At 31.0% G+C, this 27,288-nt stretch overlaps 2 protein-coding genes across 2 annotated transcripts in view; one reads left to right on the top strand and one right to left on the bottom strand.

The window, feature by feature from the left end:
- Positions 1-10,458, bottom strand: part of LOC127705290 (uncharacterized) — a 47,161-nt gene extending 36,703 nt beyond the window's left edge. The window contains exons 1-3 of the mRNA XM_052209608.1: positions 9,479-10,458; positions 7,898-8,054; positions 5,855-5,881 (exon numbers count right to left, since the gene is read on the bottom strand). Coding sequence (XP_052065568.1) covers positions 5,855-5,881; positions 7,898-8,054; positions 9,479-9,889 — 595 coding nt within the window. The 5' untranslated portion in view covers positions 9,890-10,458. The remainder of the gene's footprint in view (positions 1-5,854; positions 5,882-7,897; positions 8,055-9,478) is intronic.
- The window catches only part of LOC127705292 (di-N-acetylchitobiase-like), a 393,977-nt gene that overhangs the window by 104,374 nt on the left and 262,315 nt on the right, over positions 1-27,288 (top strand). The gene's annotated exons all lie outside the window — the stretch shown is intronic.

Raw genomic sequence — 27,288 nt, 5'->3', positions numbered from 1 at the left:
CGACGCTTGATTAAAACTGACGAGGAAAGGTAACACCCAGCCACCGAAAGCTTTATTATATTGTGAAGCCTAGGTGGTCGTGTGGTCTAGCGCGTCGGATACAGTGCAGGCGATTTGGTGTCACGATATCTTAGTAGCATGAGTTCCGAATCCCGGCGAGAGAAGAACAAAAAATTTGCGAAAGCAAATTTACAGATCTAACATTGTTGGGCTGATGTTTAGACGAGATGTATATATATATATATATATAAAGAAAAGTCAAATAGAATCCGTATGCCGGTAACACATAAGAAAAATAATATAAGATAATGACGGTTTCAATTCATCACTTTTACTAGCGCTTTCACTGCTTTCACAGATCTTCAGGTAATGTGACTTGTATACATAAATGTTATAAAACAATTGATTGACGTTAACAATAGTATGACGTTAACAAATACAAGGGAGACTACTAATGTCATTTTAAAATTGGAGTAAAGTCTTTAAAATGTTTCGTAAAAATTAAAATATTATTTATCATTTAATCCCGGGTTGAGAATGTTTATGAATAATTCTTCTTTCTTCTTCCGGAGAAAATCATTTTGACGATTGACCATATACAACGGAAATATTTTAAATCGTCCATTAGAACAATGATGGAAATGGTCGTTAGCCCTGATGATTGTTAAATCTTCATGGTTGGTTTGCTGTCTATGTACAGTCCTTCTAGTCCGCAGTTCTGTTTTTGTCTCTCCAATATATAATTCCTCACAATTTGCACATATGAGAGAATAAATGACGTTTGAACTTTTACAAGACATATTTTGTTTAACTGTGAAATGCTTTCCATTTTTGAAATAAATTGAACTTTCTTCTATTAAATCTGGACATGTCATACATCGTTTATCGGTACATTTTCTAACAATAGGCAAAGTTTCATTAAAGTCGAATTTTGAAGATGTAAAATATCGTTTTAGACTTTTTGACTGTCTTTTACTGTTGATAATCTTCTTTTTTTGTAATACTTTGTCCATTTTTCCACTTTTGTGTAAATTATTTTCAATTTGTCGCATGAAACTAAATATATCAAAATCTCGTGGGTTATATGTTGTGACAAACGGGATAATTTTGTCTAAACTGTTTGATAATTCTTCGGTTGTTTCGGATCGCCGTGATTCTGTAATGATTGGTCCTTTTATCAGTGCCTTTTGAATTCCGTAATCTATCACTTGTTCTGGATATTGCTGCTTTTTTAAATACACTTTTGATTCTTCCAATCTTTTATTGCGTAATAGTTCTGTACTTGTAAAGGTAATTATTCTTGACGCTAGATTAAAAGGTATATTTAATTTTACATGTTTTGGATGATTTGAGTAAAAATTTAAATACATATGTCATTGAAAACAGATTAACAAAAGAATTTATCCTTGCATCTTTGAAACTTATATTAGAAAGAAATAGTTTTTACTTTGACGGCACATACTATCATCAGAAAAAAGGAACAGCTATGGGTACTAAAATGGCGCCTTCATACGCCACTTTAGTACTTGGATATTTGGAACAATTATTATACGAACAAATGGACCATAAATACGGAAATGACTTTGCCATTTACCTACGTCAAAACTGGAAACGATTTCTTGACGATTGTTTTATAATTTGGAATTCGGATATATCTGTCTCAGATTTTCATTCTGATTTAAATTCTTTAAACCCACATATTCGTTTCACAATTAACAGAAATGTCAACAAAATGCCGTTTTTGGATATTTTAGTACTTATAACGGAAGACAATGAAATTGTCACAGATATCTTTTCTAAAGACACCGATACACATATGTATTTAAATTTTTACTCAAATCATCCAAAACATGTAAAATTAAATATACCTTTTAATCTAGCGTCAAGAATAATTACCATTACAAGTACAGAACTATTACGCAATAAAAGATTGGAAGAATTAAAAGTGTATTTAAAAAAGCAGCAATATCCAGAACAAGTGATAGATTACGGAATTCAAATGCACTGATAAAAGGACCAATCATTACAGAATCACGGCGATCCGAAACAACCGAAGAATCATCAAACAGTTTAGACAAAATTATCCCGTTTGTCACAACATATAACCCACGAGATTATGATATATTTAGTTTCATGCGACAAATTGAAAATAATTTACACAAAAGTGAAAAAATGGACAAAGTATTACAAAAAAAAAGAAGATTATCAACAGTAAAAGACAGTCAAAAAGTCTAAAACGATATTTTTCATCTTCAAATTTCGACTTTAATGAAACTTTGCCTATTGTTAGAGAATGTACCGATAAACGATGTATGACATGTCCAGATTTAATAGAAGAAAGTTCAATTTATTTCAAAAATGGAAAGCATTTCACAGTTAAACAAAATATGTCTTGTAAAAGTTCAAACGTCATTTATTCTCTCATATGTGCAAATTGTGAGGAATTATATATTGGAGAGACAAAAACAGAACTGCGGACTAGAACGACTGTACATATACAGCAAACCAACCATGAAGATTTAACAATCATCAGGGCTAACGACCATTTCCATCATTGTTCTAATGGACGATTTAAAATATTTCCGTTGTATATGGTCAATCGTCAAAATGATTTTCTCCGGAAGAAGAAAGAAGAATTATTCATAAACATTCTCAACCCGGGATTAAATGATAAATAATATTTTAATTTTTACGAAACATTTTAAAGACTTTACTCCAATTTTAAAATGACATTAGTAGTCTCCCTTGTATTTGTTAACGTCATACTATTGTTAACGTCAATCAATTGTTTTATAACATTTATGTATACAAGTCACATTACCTGAAGATCTATGAAAGCAGTGAAAGCGCTAGTAAAAGTGATGAATTGAAACCGTCATTATCTTATATTATTTTTCTTATATAAAAATATATATATATATATAAATATTCTAAATGACTGAATAATAGCCAACGATAAATCTTACAGGGCGATGGATCATATAAATATGATACAGTGCACTACAAAATATAATATATTACCAGTCTAAAAGGGTACACCATCACCACAAGATAACAATATAATAAACAAATGTAACTATGAATATTTCGGATAACAGATATCCTTCATCAGTATGATCACGATATTAAATGAATCATATCTATTCTGATTATAAAACTATAACAATCTTGAATTTATACAGTAAAACAGGTAAAAACAGTTTTACCCAAACAACATATATAGAGACGCTAGTACAATTCAAAAATTTCCAAAACACGACGCACGATATACCTAAAATAAAAATAGTAATTTGCGATATGAACAGGCACAACTCTAAAAATCCAAAATGACGACAGTAAAGATGTTACAACAACTGCGTGAAAATACATTCCCAATAAACAGCACTGACGGATCTAAGCTGGTATAATATTTGAAAATTGACAATTGTAGAGTAATTAAAATAGAGGCTGCGTATTTAAAATATTTAGGTATATCTTTGCGTCGTGTTTTGGAAATTTTTGAATTGTACTGATGAAGGATATCTGTTATTCGAAATATTTATAGTTACATATATATAAATATATATATAAATCGGATGCAATACTAAAAACACTTAGATGAATATGTATACATGTTCGCATGTAAAAGTGTACAAAACAACACCAATATTAAAAAAAGGAAATAATAAGAAATTTATGCATTGGCTTTTTTTCCCCAAACGGTTAGGGCCATAACCCCAAAAATCATTCCCAACCTTCCTTTATTTGGCATGGAAACTTGTGGTACAATTTCATAAAGATCCATACACTTTGATTTACACAAGTTATTGTCCTGAAACAAGAAAACAACTTCTTTTTCACCCCTTTTTGGCCTCTTGTTCCCAAACAGTCAAGACAATGATCCCAAGAATCAATTCCAAACTTCATTTTGTGGTATGGAACCTTGTTGTACAATTTCAAAGTGATCCATACACTCAAAATATGTTATTGAACTCATGACGACTACGCTGACATCGTGATAACATCCTTTGAACGCAAACATTTTGCGGTCGTTTAAAAATGGGGCAAAACGTCATTTAAGGGCAATAACTTCAATAAGAAGTCGAAATTTCATTTTTATAATGTTGTCTTATTTGTAGATTTTGTCTTGCTGATAATTTTGCTTCTTAAAGTTTCTATATATCTATTACAGTATTCAACATGATAGGCAAACATAACAAACAATGGTAAAAATTGACATTAAAGGGCAACAACTCTAGTAAGGAATTGTCTGAGGATTTTTGTCATGATGACTTATTTGTAGTTCCTGTCTTCCTGATCATTTTTGCCGTTAAAAGTTTCTGTCTTTCTATTATAATTTTCGAAATAATAGGGAACAAAATTAAAAATGGTAGAATTCGTCATTAACGGGCAATAACTCCAATAAGAAGTCGTCTGACAGTTTTCACTAAAAGGACAACAGTCAGTGCTCAAAATTCTGAGCAATTTTGCCTCTTTCGGAATTTTATCTTTTTACAGCAGTTTTAAATAATACACAAAACTTGCATTTTAACCATATGATCTGTTTTTAGCCTTGTCGAACATCTAGGTTGACAAGCGGGGTCATTGGACACATTTTAAAAATTAGATACCCCAATGATGATGCAGCCAATTATGGGTAAATTTGACCAAGTGGTTTCAAAGAAGGAATTTTTTGTAAAAAGTTAACGGACGACAACGGCGATGACGGACGATGACTGAGGATGGACGATCGATGAGGAAAGCTCACTTGGCCTTTCGATCGGGTGAGCTAAAAAGGTACGCAATCAGGTCCATGATTTTTTTACATAACCAATTTGCAAAGGAAATTCCTTATATTTTTTTAAAAGATGTTGACCCTCAAAACACCTGATAATGCCTAATGTGAAATTGTACTTTGTAAAATACAAAGACATCACTCACATACATGTACAACCTTCAGTTTCGATTAATCAAGTTAACTAATATATTATTCATTCAAACCACTTTAGTGGCCTTGTCTATTTTTTACGCATGTTAATCGTTGATTCAGTGTTTAAATAACTTAAGTAAAATGAAGAATGTCTGGCATTATTGCTAATAAGATCACTACCCATTAGAGACATAAAGTATACAATTGAGAATGTGTCAAAGAGACAACAGCCCGAATAAAGAGTAGAAAACAGCCAAAGACCACCAACGGGTCCTCCACACAGTAAGATAATAGCAAACCAGATAGCGGACCTTTAGTGGTTCCTAAACAAAAATGTGTACTAGTTCAGCGAAAATGGACGTCACACTAAACTCCGAAACATATAGATGAAACAAAATTAAAACACAAACAAGATTAACAAAGGCCAGGGGTTCCTGACTTGAAAAGTGACAGATTAGAGTATTCGATATGACAAAATGTAAACAATTCATACGAAAAAAACGACGATCTGATTTATGTATAAATCAATAAACGAAAAACCATAATGATAAACAGCACCAAACGGCAACTACATGACAAATATGTAAATAACAACCTATTGTCAACCTATCTTCTAACAATATGACAGTTGTCATTCTATAAGGGACTTTCCGATTTTAACATTCCTTGTTACTTCGGTTTTTTGTTATTTTACTCTTTTGTACTCTATGATCCTAATTTCTCGTCTAACATGACCTCATTATAACACAAAAAAATGCATGCTTTAAAAAACAGGATTGCAATAACAATGTTTAATGATGATCAACAGCAAATCAACACAAAGTATCAAAATGCAGAAAATAGAAGGCAAATTCTTCGTCTGTTGTTAGGAACCATAGATTAGTAAAAAATAAATACAATTTCTTTTCTCTATTTTAAATATCAATGTTCATATAATAAACTTACCTATAAGTCTTTGTCTCTTTGATCGTTCTACAAACAATGCAAAAGAAAGAATTGTTATATATAGACTTTTATTATCATGTCTTCAACATTTATTACAAATACAAACTTATTAATCGTGTCAATCAATATGACTACCTATAGCTATTATTGTTGATATATTTACTGTCTGTATGCCTTACAACACCCAAGAGTCATTAGCACACACATGAGCCTTTCAGTGCTTTTCCAAAATTTTCATTAATATCAAAGAAACAAGATTCAGCAAACTGTCATATTCAAAAAACATATAGGCAAACTAAGTATATATATATATTTATATATATTCAAACTAATATCATCCTATAGAGACACTGACGTGCATTTAGTTCTGGCATTCTATTGAATAAAAATAGAGAGTTACTAAAACATTTGACACATTTATCTGTATAGAGTGTGATACATAGACAGTAGCTGTTTAGTGTCTCTAAATATCCGCTGTATTTGTACGAGGCTAAGAACCAGGTGTAATGCTAGCTTTAGCTAGCTATTACTCCTATTTCGAGTCGAGTACAAACACTGCTGATAATTAAAGACACACAATAGTCATTGTCTTTATCCAGCAATTAATTTTGTACATTGTTTTTGCTTTAAAAGACAGAAAAACTCACATTGATTGTACTTATTTTCGATTTAAAATATATTAGTTTTTGTTTATTTTACCTTTGAGGCCCGCGTAGCAATATTAAAAAAAAATCACACAATGATCGGTACGCCAAAAAAGAATCTCCCATAGTCAACAATATTACATTGCCCAAAGTTAATAATTATTTATAACAACATAAAAATCATTTTAACAGTAAATAGAAATAGCAAATTAAACATTGTCCGATTTTAGACAAAAGTGTATGAAAAAAAAATAAAAAAAAGAATATATAGATAAAAAATGGTTGCCATTACAATCTGTCCTAGGTGATTTAAATATTTCATAACTGGTACGAATAGTTATATTTTGTTTTTATTATGTCTTGCTATTTAGAGTTGAAGTAATATGATAATATCTTTAAGACCATATTTAAAACTGTACATGTGTGTAATGCTGCTTGATTGTTTTCTGTCTTTATGTCAAAAATAAACAAATTACAAAAAAAATGTATGATTTGTCCTCCGCTTCAGAATTTCGAGCTCACCGTGATATTCACTGATTATAGACTGTGTTGCATGGTTGATTTATGTGTTACACATTCAAATTTTGAACTTGAAGATTAACGCCATAGAAAATGGACTTAATCCTGCTATTATACAATATTGCAATATACAAAAGTAGTCCGGCTAAGGACGGAGCTTTACAGTGATATCTGTATAATATACAAATACAGTTTTTATGGCTGTTGAGGTATGATATCACACCCAATTGAAGGATATTTAAATGTGATGGACATTGATGCATTGCGGTAAAGTAGTGCGTAATATATTCATTAGCCTATTTGTTAATACGGCTACCAGTTGCACCTAATAGACCTTAATGGGTTCAAAATAGAAAAAAAAAACATATGCATATCCTTAAACAGAATTTCGGCATATTACTCATCACTGTATGAATAATCAGTTAACCACAAGTTTTTTGTTTTTAATTGAAACAAACAAATTAGCAAAATAGCTTTATTATAGCATTTTACATAATCTTATTGCGTTATTTGGTGTGTTAATACCTTTTGAATAAAAACAGTATATCCTTAAGTTGATAAAATACAAAATGTTTACAGAATTTGTTGATCGTTGAATAGGAAATAAAAGGAGATGAAGGGAATTGTCGATTGGAAAGAAACAAACATATATATACGAAGTTACCAAGATATGGTTTTCTACAATTGCCCAGTGTCAAGTATATATCCAAAATTCCACGATTAGTTTCCATTTCAAATAATGAACAAATAAAAAAAGGGAAAAAATTAACAAGCAAGAAGCGTATTCTTCTAGATACTTAAATAGGGAATATAAAAGATCTGTCCTTAACATCACTTTTTATAAAGAAAATTAAAAAAACATATATAAAAATATGCCTACCTTTGATAATTTTACTTAAGTCCTGTACCTCCTCTGTGATTTTAGCTACTGAAGTTTCTAGTTCATCAACTCGTTCTTCAATCTTTCTTATCTTGTTTGATTTGTCTACAAGTTTTGGAATTGATTGTCTAGTAATTCTGTACTGTAGATTTATATTCTAAAAGTAAAATCAAGTTAATATAATTATGCATTTGAAGATATCATAACAGTTTGATTAAAATTCAAATTTAAACAAAATTTTATTTATGTCGGGCGTCCGAAGTGTCTATTGGATTAACCTTCATCACGAAGACTCAACCGAAAACATTTGAAAACCAAGGATGTATTAAACCCCAAAAAGTGAAAGTTAAAATTATGATATTTTCATCTGTTGAACGGACGGTTATGCAGTTTTAACTCAGTTAAATATTCGCTTGGAATATTGTGTGTTATGTTTATAATTCTAATCTAACAGTTTAAATCTCTACTAGGGAATGGTGATTTGACATGATCATATTTGACAAGTTTCTCCTTAACGAATTTTAATTAAACATTTATATCATATTTTAACATTTAAAGTAAAAAGTTCAAACAGTTCTCTTACCAAAAAATGCAAAAGAAATCATGAGATAACGAAGAGCATAATATTGCGTATGTTTTCCTCAACTTAATTTCGACGTCTAGATAAAATTACACACGAAATGTTGATACATATTATCGAGTTCATGCATTATCGATTGTTTATTTTATACTTTTTGTAATTTGTTTATACGTTTTGGTTCTTTTTTAGGGACAACCTAAAGTCCGCTTTCGTTATAAGTCGATTCGGTGAAGATGCATTTGACAGTTAATTGTTAAAAGCTTAAAGCGAATTCAAATCGAAACTTATCTCAATTTTGAATACGGCTCGAGTTTGATGATGACATCAGACAATAAGGCTAAATCAAGACACACCATATAGAATATCGAAACAATAAGGTTGATAAGAACATCAATCAGATGAAAAGAAATGACGATATTTAATCGACATCAATATTTATATTATATAAACATATGTGAAATTAATTTGTCGATATTGCACCTATGTGGTAATTATCGATGATAGGTTTGACAATAGCACAATGGTATAACCCCATTTAAACATCCAGTCATGAGGGAAAAGTTAAATGTCGATATCGAAAGCACAGAAAATAAAGATACATACTAGTTTAGTGAAACAAATCATATTGAAATTCATAATGCTGATATCGAATTTATATCGTCGATTTTACAATATTTAAACATATACAACTGAACACAGACAACTACAATTAAGAAGTCGGTATTGTCGATACTAAAACTTAAAGAGAAGATACTACATGAATGCAGACTACCTTAATTATGAGAACACATGCATACGGTAATACATTTTCAATATACGATTAAGTTGCGATTTAAACAATAACACCTATTTTCAAATACTATAAGAAAAAACTTACTATTATATCATTATCTTAATATTTTTTATATGGTAAAGTTATGGATAACTTGGTTATCGATATTGATGAATATTGTCGATGACGTTTATGACAACATGTGAAACAACATTAGGATAAAGTTTACCTTGTTGATCGCTTCCATGTTTTTATGAAGTAGTTTTTCATATTTTCTTAACATGTTCAAAGATAATGGTTTCAAGTGAAGATCTCTCAAAATCTTTTTCACGTGAGTCTCCTTTCCACAAACACGAGCTATTCCAAGAAGGTGGTTTTCAATATCTTTTAAAAATAGTCTAAAGTCGCTATCTGGTTTCTTTGCCTCTGGTACATGAGCAAATTTCGAATTTCTTTGTTTAACTAGGAATTCTACAGCTTTACTTATATGGCTATAGTTCTGAAGGATAAATCGCTGAATTTCTGGATTAATGTCTTGTGTAGCTATAGCGGGGGAAGCTCGAACGGAACAAACACTTGAAGATCCAGTTGACGTTCTTTTCCTATCATTTTTGCAGGGCAACAATTGGGAGCTGTACATACTCTTCCATTCATTTTCAGTGATCAAAAAGCTGGTACACGGGAAAATGAATCCAGGTGGACACTGACAATAGTTTTGGTTGTTTTTCCAGAGATGATAAATAAAATGCTTGTTTACATTAAGAAACTGTTCTAATGTCTGCCCTTGGGTGTTTAAACAGGTGAACCAAAACACATCTAAACAACAGTTAACCAACAAACATCGTGCAAGTGAAAGATCTAACACTTGCGAAGTGATACCAACTTTCGCATAACTGCAGCAGTAGTCGGTATGTCCAATTTCTTTGTGTGAAGATAACTTTTGGTATTTATCGAACAATAACTCCAACTGAGAAGGAATTATGATTCGTTTTCTTCTAGGTGGTGTATTTTGACATTGACAGCATCGTGAGTCATAGCATAAATGGTAGATTTCGTGCTGATTCTTGTTGAGGAACTTTTCGAATGTAAGATGTTTGTTTTACAAATCTAATGCAACAAGATCTTTAAGTGCCTCTTTCGAATGAGCAACTATCAGAATTGCGTATCTCAAGAAGTTTTCCTGTTCTTAAGCCAATGTGGACAAAGCCATATCTGAAACGAAACAAATTACGAAGAATTGATTAAAGCTGAGCCGTCTATTCAATCCCAAACAATTGCAAACAATCTAAATATTCTACACCTGCAGACAGATATGACTGTTTGACAATTTTAGTGTTCATTCCCCCAAATAATATCTGTATTTTACCCCTTCTATCGCCTACGTTTGAACCATAGCGTATTTGATGAAGGTTAATTTAAATACTCACAGATAGATTCAGCCAAATATTTTTTTTTAAATTGTTCTTTTTTATCTATATAGTTCAGAATTACTTGGCAGTTAATAACGATTCTATGTAACGTTGTAAATTGTTTTGCAATTTACGTTTTCTTCACTCAGATTTGATTATCAAATAAAAGAAAAACAAATCAAAATTGTAAAATTATACAAAATGCAAAATTACGGTAAGCAAACGGATTCTGAAAAAGAGTCACACAAGATTCTAGGCTCTTAACAATTTATGCAAGACCAGGCATTTACATACGACTCTTTGGATGCAGTTTCACAACTTAATTTATTACTAACCCAACAGCGATTATTTTGATATAACAAAAAGCTGCATATTTAATAATTTTGTTGGAGTACTTTTTTGTGTACCAAATGAATGCTAAATATTAAATTAACATTTCGGGCATTGTATATAAAGGTCCGTGACATAAAGGTATTTAAAAGGCTTTGTGGACACAACACGCAATTTTGTTAAGATTGTATGTCAAGTATATAGGGCGTTGATAATAAATATAGCAAGAGTGTGCATAGTTCCAAATAAGGCACTCACAGCATGAATTAATTTCATTATCTATGTTTCATTTTTGCATTTCCCGTTGTTGACACAATATTAATTAAATATGAATACTGGATTAACGCTATAAAAGTGAAAAAAATATGGTTTGGGAATTCAGAATTAATATTCCTAAAAATGGAAATATGACGAGCACTCATCATTATATATATTTTGTATTAACGTATTTTGGCAAAAGTTGATCAATAGCAATAATATTATATGGTTAGAATTATCTGTTTAACATATATTCGAAATTTTAAACACTGTTTAGCTGCACATTTCTTTTCTTATTATAATAATTGAATGCCATATGTTTACCTTTTATCGAGTCAATAAACTGATTTGCCGCATTTGAAACATTAAATCATTTCTTATTGTTCATATAAATACTTTTCCAACGGATAAAGATATTTATTGTCTGAGTGGGGGACATTCAAACTCATAAATCGAAAATAAACTGACAACGCCATGGCTAAAAAAGAAAAAAAAACCGACAGATAATAATAATACACAAGTCAAAACATAGAAAACTAATAAAAAAAAAAAAAAATAGGGGTGATCTCAGGTGATCTGCAAGGGTAAGCAGATCCTGCTCCACATGTGGCACTCGTAGTGTTGCTCATGTTATTACAAACCCGGTAAATAGTCTAAGTTATGATAGATTTTGAAGACGTACAATCTAATAAATGTTATGAATGTATTACGAGTAGAGAATATGGAAGTCCATCTTACTTGTCTGGTGGATGAATATGTCTACTGGAAAAGTCTATCTTATTTGTTTAATGGATGAAAATATTTATTGGACTAGTCCATCTCAATTGTCTGATAGACAAAAACGTCCGTCAGACTAATCCGTATTATTTGTCTAATAAGTGAAAAGGAAAGGTAAAACTGCAGACCACATGTTTGTTTTCATAAACAGTTTTTAAATCTTCTTCATTTGTTATAATTTCAAGTCATTGGTATTACAAGATATTTCCTCATAAAGTTAAAATATAGCTGATGTGTCATTTCGCAAACGATGTCAAAACAGTTGACCGTTTTAAATCTGGTTATTCTACCTCATACATTGTTGTTATAACCACTGTCATGTTCTATAGTTATTACAGACGTTAAACTTATGCTTACCTGTATCATGAGTTGAGAATATGAAAGTTTGAAATTAAAGTTTGAAAGCCTACACTAGTATATGAATGCCAAAAGGACTTATTTAATTATCTTGTTTTATACAAACAATAATCTTATTTTTTTTTAAATATATCTTTCTAATGTCAAGTGGTACATTTAATTATTCGCAATTGCAAAAGAAACGGTATTTAAGCTGTTAAAATTTAGGTTATTAGTTCTGAGTACACTACTTTATACGTGTCGTGATAATGAGTAATAGTATAGAGTAGAATTTTACCTCTGACCTTGAAAATGTACATGCTACAAGTTTACAAGATGAAAAAAAGGAAGCCCTATTTTCCTAGAAAAAAATGTTTCCGAAAAGAGTCATCAAAATTAATGGCTCATAACATTTTATACCAGACAACAAGTCAATAAACGACTGTTCCTGGTGCAGTTTCACATTATATTTTTTTTAAAGGCAGCTTATCAATATTTTGAAACGTTAAATGAATTACTGTTGAATGTTATGAAATAAGGAACTGAATCTGCACCATTAAGATTCGTATACAGACTCGTCAAAACATGTAGATATTAATGGAGTCACTTACCGTTAAGCAGTAAACATATGTTTATAATGTATATTAAACAACGTATTACCGTAGTTACTAGTAACTGATTGTGTGATTTTAAAAGATTCTGCTTAAATATCAACGATGAATAAATTGAATGCTTAATGGTCCTGCGTACGTCATCAGAAGTGAAATTTTTAAACGCATTCAACTATAAATGCGGTATTCTTTAAGACAATTTGATGCTATTATTGTCATCAATCTATTCATTTCTCAGTAATCTATCACGTAACGAACATGAAGAATAATGCACAGTTGTTGTAATAATTCTTCATTAAAATGTAGGTATGACAGACGTTTCATTGGTGTTTTAAATGTATCACGAGTAAACTATAACGAAGAAATTATAGGCATGTAATTATATGTTGCAACCCTATACATGAATAACAAAACGACTTACCTAATCATTCGCTTAAAAATAGATCCTTGTAATGTCTATTTAAACTAAAGGTTTGTCAATATTCATTTGATAAAAAGGTATTTAAACTTTTCAAAAGTAGGTTTGAAGTTCACTACGTTGTATATGTGTCATATGACTCGCTGTAAATAAGTGAGGATATAGAGTAGAATTCTTCAGCTGACATTGAAATTATTGAAAGTAAAATTATAAAAAATAAAATAAAAAAGAGTTCTAGTACATAATGTACATTCTAAAGAATTAGATAAGTTTATTGTTTCTGTAAAGGGTTATCATAGATTATAGGCTCACCACAACGCGTCTTTGTTCGACATTTCGTGATGAAGTTTCAATGACTGGGTGTCTTAAAAACCTGACAGTGATTCTTTTAATATATAAAAATATCAAATGGTTTTGAAACTATATGTAAACGGAAGCATTCAGAAGGGATAACTATCAAATACATTCTATAGCAGATAGCAAAAATGTTGGAGAAATTAAATAAAATAAAGAGTAAAAAATTTAAAAAATACCTAACTCCAAGGAATCGATTGGTATGCAGCAAAGATTAACACTTTTGAAATTAAATTACTATTACAAATTTTAATGGACCTTATCCCGATGTAAACATTGAATGTGAATAGATCGCGAAAACCGCAAATACATGTACAAAAATCGAGACGACCTTTTCAATTAAAATGGCAGAAAAAAATAGAAAAATGATTCATACTGTATTAAAATATCTACGTTCGACACTTCGTGATGAAGTTTCAATGACTTGGTGTCTTAAAAACCTAATAGCGATTCTTTTAATACATCAACATTTCAAATAGTTTTAAAACTACATGTAAACGGAAGCGTTGACAAGGGGTAACTATCAAATACATTCAATAGAAGATAGCAAAAATGTTGGAGAAATTAAATAAAATAAAAAGTAAAAATTATTTTTAAATCAAATGAGATAAAAAGTAAAAAAAAAAAAAATAAAAAAATAACTCCAAGGAAAATCTTATTATAAATTTGTACATTTTTTTCAAGCTCAAACGTATTATTTCTTTTTGTCATGCATTAGAATCAGAATTATTATAACAATATTGTAGTTGAATAGTTTGACTGTCCCTTTGGTATCTTTTGCTCCTCTTTTTGTCGTCTATTTTGATTACACGGTCGCAAATATTCGTTATGCGTCGGCAGTAAAACTATTATTCAATAAGTGACACATATCACTTCTTTAATTTGTAAAAGTATTCCTGAAACACTTTCATTATTAAATGAACAAGAGTTGGTGCCGTCAATTTTGAATTGACTGTCACAAATATCCGTTATGCGGCTCCAGAAAAACTGCATTTGCACTTTACGGCTACAACTCTTCAACTAAAGTACTGCTATAACATGCGTGACAAATATCACTACTTTATTTGTGAAGGTACACTTTCATTATGAGTGAATAAAATCGATAGAGTGCACCAATCCCTTATCAAATAAACTAAAAAAAAAAAAAGAAGCAAAATAAATATATTTTATATCAGGGAGCCTGGCATAAGCTAAAACCAGTATGAAATACCAACCCATTAATAGTATAAAAACATATATATTACTGTACAGGGTGCACACCATGTGTTTTAAGTATAACTTCATCAACGCGACTCATCTATAAAATTACGGGGTATGCCAATTTTCTTAACTTTATGTTAACTAGTAAGATTTCAAACAAGTGATTATAGTTAATGAGTACCGTCGTATTGGTCAATGAAAGGAGAGATATAAAATATTATGAGCATTATTCAAGTTGCTTATGTTGATTTTTCGATAAGAATTGGTAGAATGTCATTTAAACTACCTTATGTTCATGGAATTTTTATTTTGGCGTCAATTGCTCCGTTGTTGAGTTTACAGCATTTGTTTAGGTATATTCTTAATTTTGTTTTCATATTTGAAAAGATAGATTGTTTTCTACTCATGTTATCTACTCTACAAGAGTTATTTATATAATTTGCTTGCCAAAAGTAGTAGTTTTGAAGGTTAAATTTTCCGAACAAAAATAATAATGAATAAGTCAAATTCACTTTTTAATGCTTCAAATGCCATAATTCTTTGGATTTCTAAAAAAGTTGTTAAAAAATTCATAACTGCAATTACTGTCGATATTGATTGACATGAGGGAGCCAATGCAAAAAAGATATTTATGAATATGATAACACACGTATAAAAAAACACCTTTGCTTAAAAAAAGATTGCTATGGTTAATTGAATTGCCTACACCATTTGAATGTGTTCGTCTTGATTAAAGTCCCTTCTTATACAACCACTATATGTTTAGTTGAAAGTTTTTAATTTAAGAACCGAGAGAACTTTAACATATCGAAATAAATATTTGGTCGGTCGTGAACCAGAGTCTGTCATTTTTCATTCCAGAAATAAAAACCATGAACCTAAAGACGTTGAAACCACTCATTAGTAATGTTTTTTTTTTCTTTCTTTTGTTGACACGCATAGGTGGGAATCTGTTTCAGTAGTTAAAAGAGGCACACGGTGTATACTCTTTCAACACTGTGCTACCATAGTAAGGAAGTTTATCACTGGTTTTGGGCATTCTTTCCTTTCGTAGTATTAATGTTCTGAACTCAATTCATTGTTATGTATTAAGTATGAAATTAAGACACATAATAACATAAAATGTCAGATTATCAGGTTAAATAATTTCACATAATCTTCATGATAATGGTCGTGAACAAATGAAAACACAGCAGTTGTTAAACCAATTAACACATTCCTTTTTTATTATACATGTTAGTCCTTACCCAAAGGAAAACCTCAACTATTATCCATTTCATATCAAATACTGATCAAATTCAAAATGTATCCTGGCTTCATCGTAACAACGCTCATCAAACATTTGTCAAGTACTATCCACCCCGAGCTGTATCAACATGTGTATAAAGATATAAATAAAATATGTCGTTAGAGTCATCAAAAAGTGATATTATTCAATAGTATTCCTTTAGGTCAGCGAAAGGTGTAGTTGCATATAAGGAATGAAATAGTTGTATACTTTCAGTGATCATTTTTTAAAATTCCTTTTGGAAAATAACACATCATTCGTTTATTTATCCCACATTTACATTGACTTCTTCTTTACTTATATATTTAAGGAATGACCGTAATATTTTTTCTGTCTATGAAGAAATAACATAAAAATGTGGTGCACACTGAATAACCCGCGTAGCGGGTTATTTTAAAGTGTGTACCACATTTTTTATGTTATTTCGAATAGACAGAAAAAATATTACAGTCATTTCTTATAATTTAATTCTAAATTCCATTTTAAACCGGAGTATACCATGAAAAAACGTTCATGACGTCACGGTCACATGACAAAATTATGTCTATGAGCTGATAAACAAAACAACGTCAGCCAATCAGAAGACGCGTTATATCCAAAATTAAATTATATATATAAATATATATATTTATATATGTTCATATATTGAAATACTGATGAATTGATAAACTATCATATAAATAAGAAGAGCCTAAGATATGTCCTTAAAGACTTGTCTTTTGTTACCTGTTTATTTCTAAATATATATCCTTGTAATTATTTATTTTTATATCTGGTTTTTACCGGTTTTTTTTTTGCCGTACCATGGTCCGACATTTTAGACTGAGTTTTTTGAAAATCTACTTGATGTTTCTATATTCATAAACGAAATTGCTTTAAATGTCTGAACAAATGATATAAAATTACAGATATAAAAAGTAGATAGTATTGGTCATTTAAAAGGGACATTGAGAAACATTATAACTAAACATTTATATTACGTTTAATTGTTAATCAATATTTAGTCTAAAGAAAGGATTTAAAGAATTGTTGCCAATTCGATTGCAATTTTGTAACAAACAATCCCAAATATGGTAAGTAATAATTCAAAGGCATATGTTTGTTCCGTGAGCATGAACTACTTTGTCCAATTAAGAACCATTTACAAGTTTTCATGAAATTCAACATTCTATTCAGTTCATATTTTCCTTGCGATCACCCCCTGTTTTTGGTGGGGTTTGCTCAGTCTTTATTTTTCTATGTATACTGTTGTCACTTAATTTTTGACTGAGGACTCTGAATGTCCCTTTGGTACTCTTTACCTCTATCTTAGATTTTGACCATTTCTTTTATAGATCAACCCCTTGTTAATTGTCAACTATTTTATCAATTTTCTAGATGAGAAAAACTATCATTATATGCACACGCTAGCTTTGCGAGATGAATCAACCTGTATAATTTCGTGTTAGTTAGGTAAATGTATATCGATGAAAAGGCTTACAAAAGAGAAATAAAAATTAAATTTACAGTATTTTAAAAACGAATTGCCTGGTCTGGTAAGATCGGAAAAATAGTATTGGCGCATATACGATAAATACGATAAATATGAATATTTCATAAAAAATAGTACTAGTAATTTTGTAAATTCCATCCTATAAAATCCCCGTGTTCTCTTTCCATACAATCAAATGGTCTTCTCCTTACGGACACTAGAACAGAAATATCGATATGCAAGTTGAAAATCTAAAGAAAATTACATATGTTTATGCAAATCGATATGTCAATTTGAGGGTAGAACATAAGTTTACCGATGTTCAAATCTCGTTAAAAAATGAAAACAACACTTGAAATAATTTCATGCGTCCGAATCACTTTCCAGGATTTAATCGATTAGGTAATGACAATTCAAAATAGAACAAACAATTTGGGTAGCAAAACATTCCTAAATTATTACGAGTTCAAGGTATCGGGTTGAAAGCCTTTAATAAGCTGGCACTTCTGTGTCAAGTTAGATGTAGATTCTTTTACTGTATCGAGTGTGATACGATATTTATCTACTCGAGACATTTAAATTTTCAAATTTAAAACGCGAGGCGCGCCGAGCGTTTTAAATATTTAAAATTTAACTGTCGAGAGTGGATAAATATCGTATTGCACAAGATTTGGTAGTGGAATCTGTTTCTCTAATGATTTTTTAACGATATGCAGACAAACGCGATCCTTCCTTTCGAATGATCTGCACAAAAACTTTTAACATTTTGAACTTCCTCTAGAGAACCACTGAAAGGAATGACACCAAACATGACATGAATGTTCCTTATGAGGTGCTGACCAAGTGTTGTTACTTTGAAGCTAATCCATCAGACAAGATGGCCACCAGCGGGGTCTTCGTTTAACATAGGACCCTATGGACAATACATACAAATGTTTTCTTTTAGAGAACCACCGAATGGAATGAAACCAAACATAGCATGAATGTTCCTTATGAGGTGATGACCAAGTGTTGATACTTTGAAGCTGGTCCCTTATCCAAGATGGCCGCCAGAGAGGGACTTAGTTTAACATAGGACCCTATGAGAAATACATACAAATGTCTTCTTTTAGAGAACCACTAAATGGAATGAAATAAAACATGGCATGGATGTTCCTTATGAGGTGATGACCAAGTGTTGTAACTGTGTAGGCGATCACTCATCCAAGATGGCTGCCAGCGGGGGACTTCGTTTAACATAGGACCCTATAGACAATACATACATATGTCTTCTTTTAGAGAACCACTAAATAGAATGAAACCAAACATAGCATGAATGTTTCTTATGAGGTGTTGACCAAGTGTTGTTACTTTGAAGCCGATCAATCATCCAAGGATCCTACGTTAATAACACACAAAAGTCTTCTTTTGAAGAGCCACTGAATGGAACAAAACCAAACATGGCACGAATGTTTCCTATGAGGTGCTGATCGAGTGTTGTTACTTTGTGGCAAATCTATCAACCAAGATGGCTGCCAGCGGGGGACTTAGTTTAGTAAAGGACCCTATGAGAAATATATACAATATATTCTTCTAGAAAATCGCTCAATGGATTGCAACCAAACATGGTATGAATGTTTCTTTTGAGGTGCTGATCAAGTGTAGTTACTTTGAAGCTGATTTGTCATCTAAGATGGCTGCCAGCGGGGGAGTAAGTTTAACATAGGACCCTTTGTGAAATACATACATATGTTTTCTTCCAGAGAACCACTGAATAGAATGAAACTCAACATGGCATCCAAGTTCCTAATGAAGTGCTGACCCAATGTTGTTACTTTGTAGCCGAACCATCATTCAAGATGGCCGCCAGCAGGGGACTTAGTTTAACATAAAACCTTATGGGAAATATATAAAAATGCTTCTTCTAGAGGAGCACTAATGGAATGAAACCAAACATGGCATAAATGTTCCATATAAAGTGCTGATGAAGACATTAATACATGAATCTTTATAGATTAAGATATACTGTAAACTGCAAAAATATCAAGAAAAGCAGATCACATAGGTCAACATGAGCAAAATTGTCAGTTGTCATATTGGTGGAGTCATTGCCCTTATAAAGTCATATTCTACAATTTCAATTACTTTATTGGTAATTTCTGTAAACTTTACAAATGTCTTCTGCTTTTGATTAAATTACGGAGCCAATATTAAACCAAGTTTGGCCTCAATCATTATCATGGTATCTCTTATGATTTAAATCTATTTTTACATGATTTCCAAAACCAAACTAGAATCAGGTGAGCGACACAGGCTCTTGAGAGCCTCTAGATTACCTTAGCTTTATTTGGTAAAACTTTTAGGAATTTTTGGTCCTCAATGCTTTTCAACTTCGTACTTTTTTTAGCGTTTTTAACTTTTTTTTATTCGATGAGTCTTTTGTAGACGACACGCGTATCTGGCAAAAATACAAAATTTCAATCCTGGTATCTATGATGAGTTTGTTTCATGACGTCACAATAGGAAATTCATTTGTTTGTGTTAGTAAGTTGTTCCTTTATAAAAAGCAAACCGAAAATATTTGGAAAGGTAATGGTCTGCTTACATATTAATTCAACAGATAACTGTTGTTGTCGAGGTCTTTTCAAATCTTGAAACCTATAAATAAAGGCAACAGTAGTATACCGCTGTTCAAAAGTCATCAATCGATTGAGAGAAAACAAATCTGGGTTACAAACTTAACCGAGGGAAATACATCAACTATAAGAGGAAAACAACGACAAGTGAAACAAAAACAAACGACAATGCAACATACATAGAAACAAACTATTAGATAACAACTGCCATATTCCTGACTTGGTACAGGACATTTTAAGAAAAAGTGGTGGGTTGAACCTGGTGTTGTGGCTAGCCTAACCTCTCGCTTTACGGCAATGTTAAATTTACTGCTAAAATGACAACATTACATGACAGGAATACAGTACAAATAAATGCAAGAACACTCAGGACAGAGAAATACATAAATAAATATATAATGGTACATTTCGACATTATAACCACAACATAACAACGAATACCTAATATTAAGTTTGGACAGTACACAAAAAACAGCATAATATAATTACGAACTGTTGTCACACGAATGTATCCACGCCACAAAAAGTGACGTCACAGGTAAATTTCTAAAAATTCAATATAAATCGAGATTAAGTTTGTAATAATGTTATTTGATGTATTTTATAACAATAACAAGAATATTAATCTAGAATTGTGTTAGTGATTGTATAACTCACTGATCTATCTAACTATGTCGGCCGTTCTGTCAAATCAAATTGTGTAAAACAAATAAATCTTGTGCACATAGTTGCTTTACACTAAAATCATACAAAAGATCTGGTCGATTAATTATCTTTACTTTTACATACGAATAGAAAATAAAAAACAGAATTACAACTATAAACGATAAGACACAAAACAATGTCCGTTCAGAATTACAAATAAAACATCATTACTTAAAACATTAACGCTGGATAAACAAATACCGAGACACGTCTTATAGCAATGCGAATTCACACTCAGCAAAACAGTCATAGTCTATAAGCTTTTTTAAATTTGATAGTTGAGGATTATGGTGTATCAATTCATGACAAAAAAAAAATATGTCATTGATACCTATATTGTATATGTCATTGATACATATATTGTATATGTTATTGATACCAGTGTTGTATTTGTCCTTGATATCTTTATTGTATATATTGAATAATACATGGCAAAATCCGTATCGCATGCTGTATCACCACGAGAAACCAATATCAGTCCCGAAGGCCGAAGGTCCCGAAGGCTGATATTGGTCAAGTGGTGATACAGCATGCGATACGGATTTTGCCATGTATTGATCTGTTTATCATATATTATTACAAACTCAGATTCGTAATATGTAAGGGGACAATCATTAAACCTTCATTCTGAGGTAGGGGCCTGGAAGATTTTAGAAATAAATATTCTGGTCCCCACTTAGATGAAAATATATAATCTTGTCATATCACACATGCAAATAAATATTCTGGTCCAAATAAATGTTTGTAGTCAGTTACAAAGGTATCCAATATTAACAGAAAATCCGGAAAGAATTCTATTATCAGTTGTTGTTTTGAAGGATATGCAGTGAACGTTCCCCCTCCTTTTTATCTAAATAAATATAATTTCGTTAAATAAATGAAATTTAAAAAAAAAAATAACTCACTACGCTTGCCAGAAGACTCTCTTTTCGTAGACCAACCATCGATTGTAATGGTATTATATTTTTATATTTATAGAATATATATATTTGAGACTTCATTTTGACTGCTTTGTTTTTTTGTTTTTGTTTGATTATTTAAATAATCTGGCCGCCTTTATGTTTGAAATAAATATTCTGACCTCATCAAATTTTCTAGCTCTCCCTCCCAGCCCCCCTCAAAAGTAGATTGTTGTCCGCTGCTGCTAAGCCCTCTTGTTGACGCTTATTTTATCATGCCAGAAAATACGGCAATTGGACATCATATGTCAAAATTTGACGTCATTCGATATATGACGTCGCGCCTTGATGACGTAACATTGGAGACCTAGCGAGGTCTTTTATTTGAAATAATTTTGAAAGAAATGCGGTAAAAGAAAAAAAAAATTGCATAAATTTTAAGCGGTTAACAACAGAGGAGTTCCGGAAACAATCTCGAGATGTTCCAAAAGGGGTGCGATATGTGGTATGCGATACGGGTTTAGCTATGCGATACGGGGTATGCGATACAGGGTAGATGATACAGACTTGAGTAAAGAACCTTTTTTAGATGTACAAAATTTCTGTATTTAGTACTAAATATATGATAAATATCATTAATACCTATATTGTATATGTCATTGATACCTATATTATATTTGTTATGATAGCTTTATTGTATATGCCATTGATAACTATATTGTATATGTCATTGATACCTATATTGTATATGTTATGATATCTATATTGTATATGTCATCGATACCTATATTGTATATCTGATGATATATATATTGTATTTGCCATCGACAGCTATATTGTATATGTCGTTGATACCTATATTGTATATGGAATATTACCTAAATTGTATATGTCATTTATAGCTTTATTGTATATAGAATGTTACCTATATTGTATATAGAATGTTACCTATATTGTATATAGAATATAGAATGTTACCTATATTGTATAGAGAATATAGAATGTTACCTATATTGTATAAAGAATGTTACCTATGTTGTATATAGAATGTTACCTATATTGTATATAGAATATAGAATGTTACCTATATTGTATAGAGAATATAGAATGTTACCTATATTGTATAGAGAATATAGAATGTTACCTATATTGTACAGAGAATATAGAATGTTACCTATATTGTATATAGAATGTTATCTATATTGTATATGTCATTGATATCTATATTGTATATGTCATGATACCTATATTGTATATGTCTTTCATAGCTATATCGTAAATGGAATGTTACCTTTATTGTTTATGTCAATGTGTGCCTAAAATATTCAATTTCTATGTTTATATCAAATTTATAACCGTGCCTGTATAATCAAGGTTTAAGTGAAATCTTTTTTTTTCATTTTTAGAGTTCAGTGCCATCGTCATCCAGTTTACTTTCTTACCACAATTTGTGTAGTAACCACATTTTAAATTGAATAAGCAAAAACTGGGCGCAATTTTTATTCATCTACAAGTGCAAGTAAAAACATATATAATATTGATTATTCAATGTTTGCTTAAAAGTTGGTATTTTTTAATTCATGTCTCATATCAATTTACAAACTCTGATAGTGAAAACAGGAGTTGTATCATAGTATGTAAATTTACTTATAATTAGTAGAAACTTTGGCGCGAAAGGCATACCGTATTAGGAATAAATCTAAAAAATGATTATTTCAATCAAGCAGTGAGTGATTAATATCATATTTTTAAGTAAACATATACAGTACAATGTTTTTATAAGTCCCTGACAGTTTTTCTAGTATTTCATGTCCTTTTATTTATTTATTAATCTTCAATTGTTGTACTAGTATATATTAATTCTTGTTTTTGATATGCATAATGCCCTTTTAGAAAATTCTATCATTCATAGAAGTATTTCACTTTTTTGAAGAAAAAAAAGTTATCATGGATTATTTATTTATTTTCCATTCGTTTGATGTGTTTGAGCTTTTGATTTTGCCATTTGATAAGGGACTTTCCATTTTAAATTTTCCTTGGAGTTAGGAATGTTTTGTTATTTCCCTTTTATCATTCAAACCCGACACAATTCAAATTTTATTTATAACTCGCCATTACTCATAACTATGTAACAAATATCAAATCAATATTTTCAAGCATAACAAAAAAGTGTGGACAACTGTTTATTTGCGTGAATTTTCTAAGCCTGAGGACCATATCTGCACCATAATCACCCAAACCGAATAAAATTCGAACTTAATCTGTAACTTTTCGTGGTAAAACTATATACCAAATGTCAAATAGATATTTTCCAGCTTGACAAAAAAAGGCGTGCAGGAAAACTAACTCTGCAACAAAATCATCTAGACCGAATAAAATTTGAATATGATCTTCAAGTATAACAAAAAAAAGTGTGAAAAACTGATTACTTGAGTGAAAATTCCAAGGACCATAACTCTGCACAAAATCATCAGACAAGAACAAAATTCACACTTGATCTGAAAGTGGTCATGATAAAACTATATACCTTAAATCAAATCAATGTTCAAGCACAACGAAAAGTGTGGAAAACTGATTTGCCGAACTGACTGACAGACGGACGAACAGATTGGTGGAGTGAGTGCAAACCTCAAGTAACCTTCGGCTTTGCCGCTGAAAATAAAAAATAAAGTTGGAATACAGTTGGCAACTTGGGAACTTAAAAGTTACAATGTACCCTTATGTTCTATTTTTAGTCATATTTGTTTTACTAATGAGTAGTCTGTCGTTTCAGTTATTTTCTTTTTGAAGAACGCTAAAAGCAGCAGGCAACATAGGCTAAACAAACAAGAGATTCCAAGTGCTAGAAAAAACCTCAAACAGGCCTTATGTCAGATCAGCTGGTAACAATAATGAATATGTAGTGTACTTTTTATATACATGTTAACTAACGAAGCAAAAGGCTAACGTTGTAAACCACATTTTTGCCATTTCTTTGTTTTTCCTTTATTAGATACCTTTTAAAGTGGAATTATCTACGAGATGTAAAAAAAAATAAGATAAGATTTCTTTTTTGATTCAATCATTAATGAAATAATGATTCGCTTTTAGAAGCCATTTCCTGCATTATACAGCTGACTATTTAACATCTAGGAACACTTTTGCCGTGATAATATTTTATACAAAATGACAATTTCTATAAAAGAACAGCGTTCCAATGTTCCCCGTATTGCACATATTCTATCTTTCTAAAGGCCATAACTAAAAAAAAATGTTTTTTTTTTTTGCTCTTTAAAGAATTTTATAAATATCTCGAGAAAGAAATGAATATTCAGAGCAAATGCATTGCGATTTCTTTTATTATTAATTTTCCCAAAAGGCATACTCTTTAAGAAATATTTTATCTGCACTAATTTCGAACAAGATGGACAGATGGACAGCCAGACGGATGCCCAGTATTTCTATGGGACAATAACACTTAAGGCAAATAATATTTTATAAAATTTAGTATAACTACTGACATTTGTAGAGCATATAATAAGGTTAGTGATTCAATAACAATTTTGTACCTGACAAGTACATATGCACCAAAACTAGAGGCCCTAGAAAGGGTTAATATTTCATATTAGATTCTGATGTTTTTGTAAAGCAGAGCATCTTTTGTGGTCAACAAATATCCTTGACAACAAAAAAAAAAAAAAAACAAATAATAATAAAGCTCACAACATCAAAATGACTTTTTTACAAATTGTCAATACGGTGGGAAAACGGCAAAAAAATTTCAGTCAGGGGGAACCTCCTGAACAAAGACATGTTTATTCTTTAAATTAAAGAGCGACTGTAAAGACATTTGAAGTCCAAATGCTTATAAAACTTTACATTTTTCAATAACAGCCTTCCATTTGTTTGGAAGAGGTAACTCATTTTTTTTTTAAATAAGGAAATTTCATAATGTTCTACATTCAAAACTTTTGCAGTCTGTCCCTTTTTTCGATGACAGTGATTGTGACCTAGAGAACAATAAATAATCTGTTCCAGTGCCTTTTTTACATTTAACAAGCACAATCATAAACAAAGACTGTGTATCCAGCACCTCTGACCCCATTTGCAGTACTTTCAAAGCCACTGAACTGTGTTGTTTAATTAATTTGATGAAAAATAATCAAATAAAGTTTACCTAACCTTCTCTCTCAAATTTGTCTTTACTTACGTGATATTTTTTTATTATCCTTTATAACATATCATTAAAATTAAATGATTCTCATATGCATACATTTGCATGCCTGTTTATTTAAACACGTTCTCATCTAAAATTAGAAATTCTCATTAACGGTCATTTGCCATAATTCGTACTCAAATAGGTCGAATTATCGCTCATAAGACAAACTTGTGCAAAAACGAGAAAAATAAAAGAAAAACACGTTTTTCTTTTTATCAAGCACTTGAAAATCGTGAATCTGACATATTGAACACCTGGTGTATGCTGAACTGAATTGTAATAAATTAACTTGCATTTCTCAGGCCTGTATGCCAGCATACGAACCTGGTGTATGCTAAAGTCTACATTTGATTTATACATTGTATTTCTCAGGTCTGTATGCCTGCATACGAACCTGGTGTATGCAGAACGGCAAATATTGAATCAAATGTTGTATTTCGCAGGTCTGTATGCTAGCATACGAACCTGGGTGTTTCCAAAAAATCCTTTACTTCAGTAGTTGTGTTTTAACGCTGATTTCGATTTTTTTTTTAAACTAAAAGCCTACCACTGACCTCTATATCTTCTCCCGATAGGTAAACAGAAAAGCGTTAATTTGCAAGGCAAACCGGTAAAGCGTTTACTGTTGTAAATCTAAAAATGAAAACCGATTCTCAAGTTCCACGACTATGATCACTTTATTGACATGACAGTTATCTTTTTTTTGCAAATTAAAATTACGGAAAAATGAGGCGATCATAATTTGTACAAGGTTCCAAGTTGTTGACAAAATTTTAAATGACGTCAGGGACCTTCTGACGTAAGGCGGAGGGAATTATAGACGGATAGCACTTGACTTACGCGAGTTACTTTTTACCAGTACACTTAATTAAAATAATAGCAATTGATTACAAAACAAAATGTTTTTTTTATACTTTGTATTGGTAAATGGTAAAAAGTCAAAGAACAAATGGACTATTTATCTGCGTTGAATGACCTAATAACACCTTATGTCACGCACTCCTATATGACGTCATTTACAAATGTAAACAATGTGAATGATCAATGAAGGAGTTCCCGTCACGGAGAAGAAAATGGACAATTCATTGAAAAATACGCTCTATTATCTAAATTTTAATATACCAGAAGCAAAACAGAATGTCAGATACATTTACGGTAAGTAAACCTAGC

Source organism: Mytilus californianus, unplaced genomic scaffold (genome assembly GCF_021869535.1).
Source record: "Mytilus californianus isolate M0D057914Y unplaced genomic scaffold, xbMytCali1.0.p SCAF_6, whole genome shotgun sequence".
Classification (NCBI taxonomy): domain Eukaryota; kingdom Metazoa; phylum Mollusca; class Bivalvia; order Mytilida; family Mytilidae; genus Mytilus; species Mytilus californianus.
Note: the sequence above shows the minus strand (reverse complement) of the source record. Positions and strands in the feature narration are given on the sequence as shown.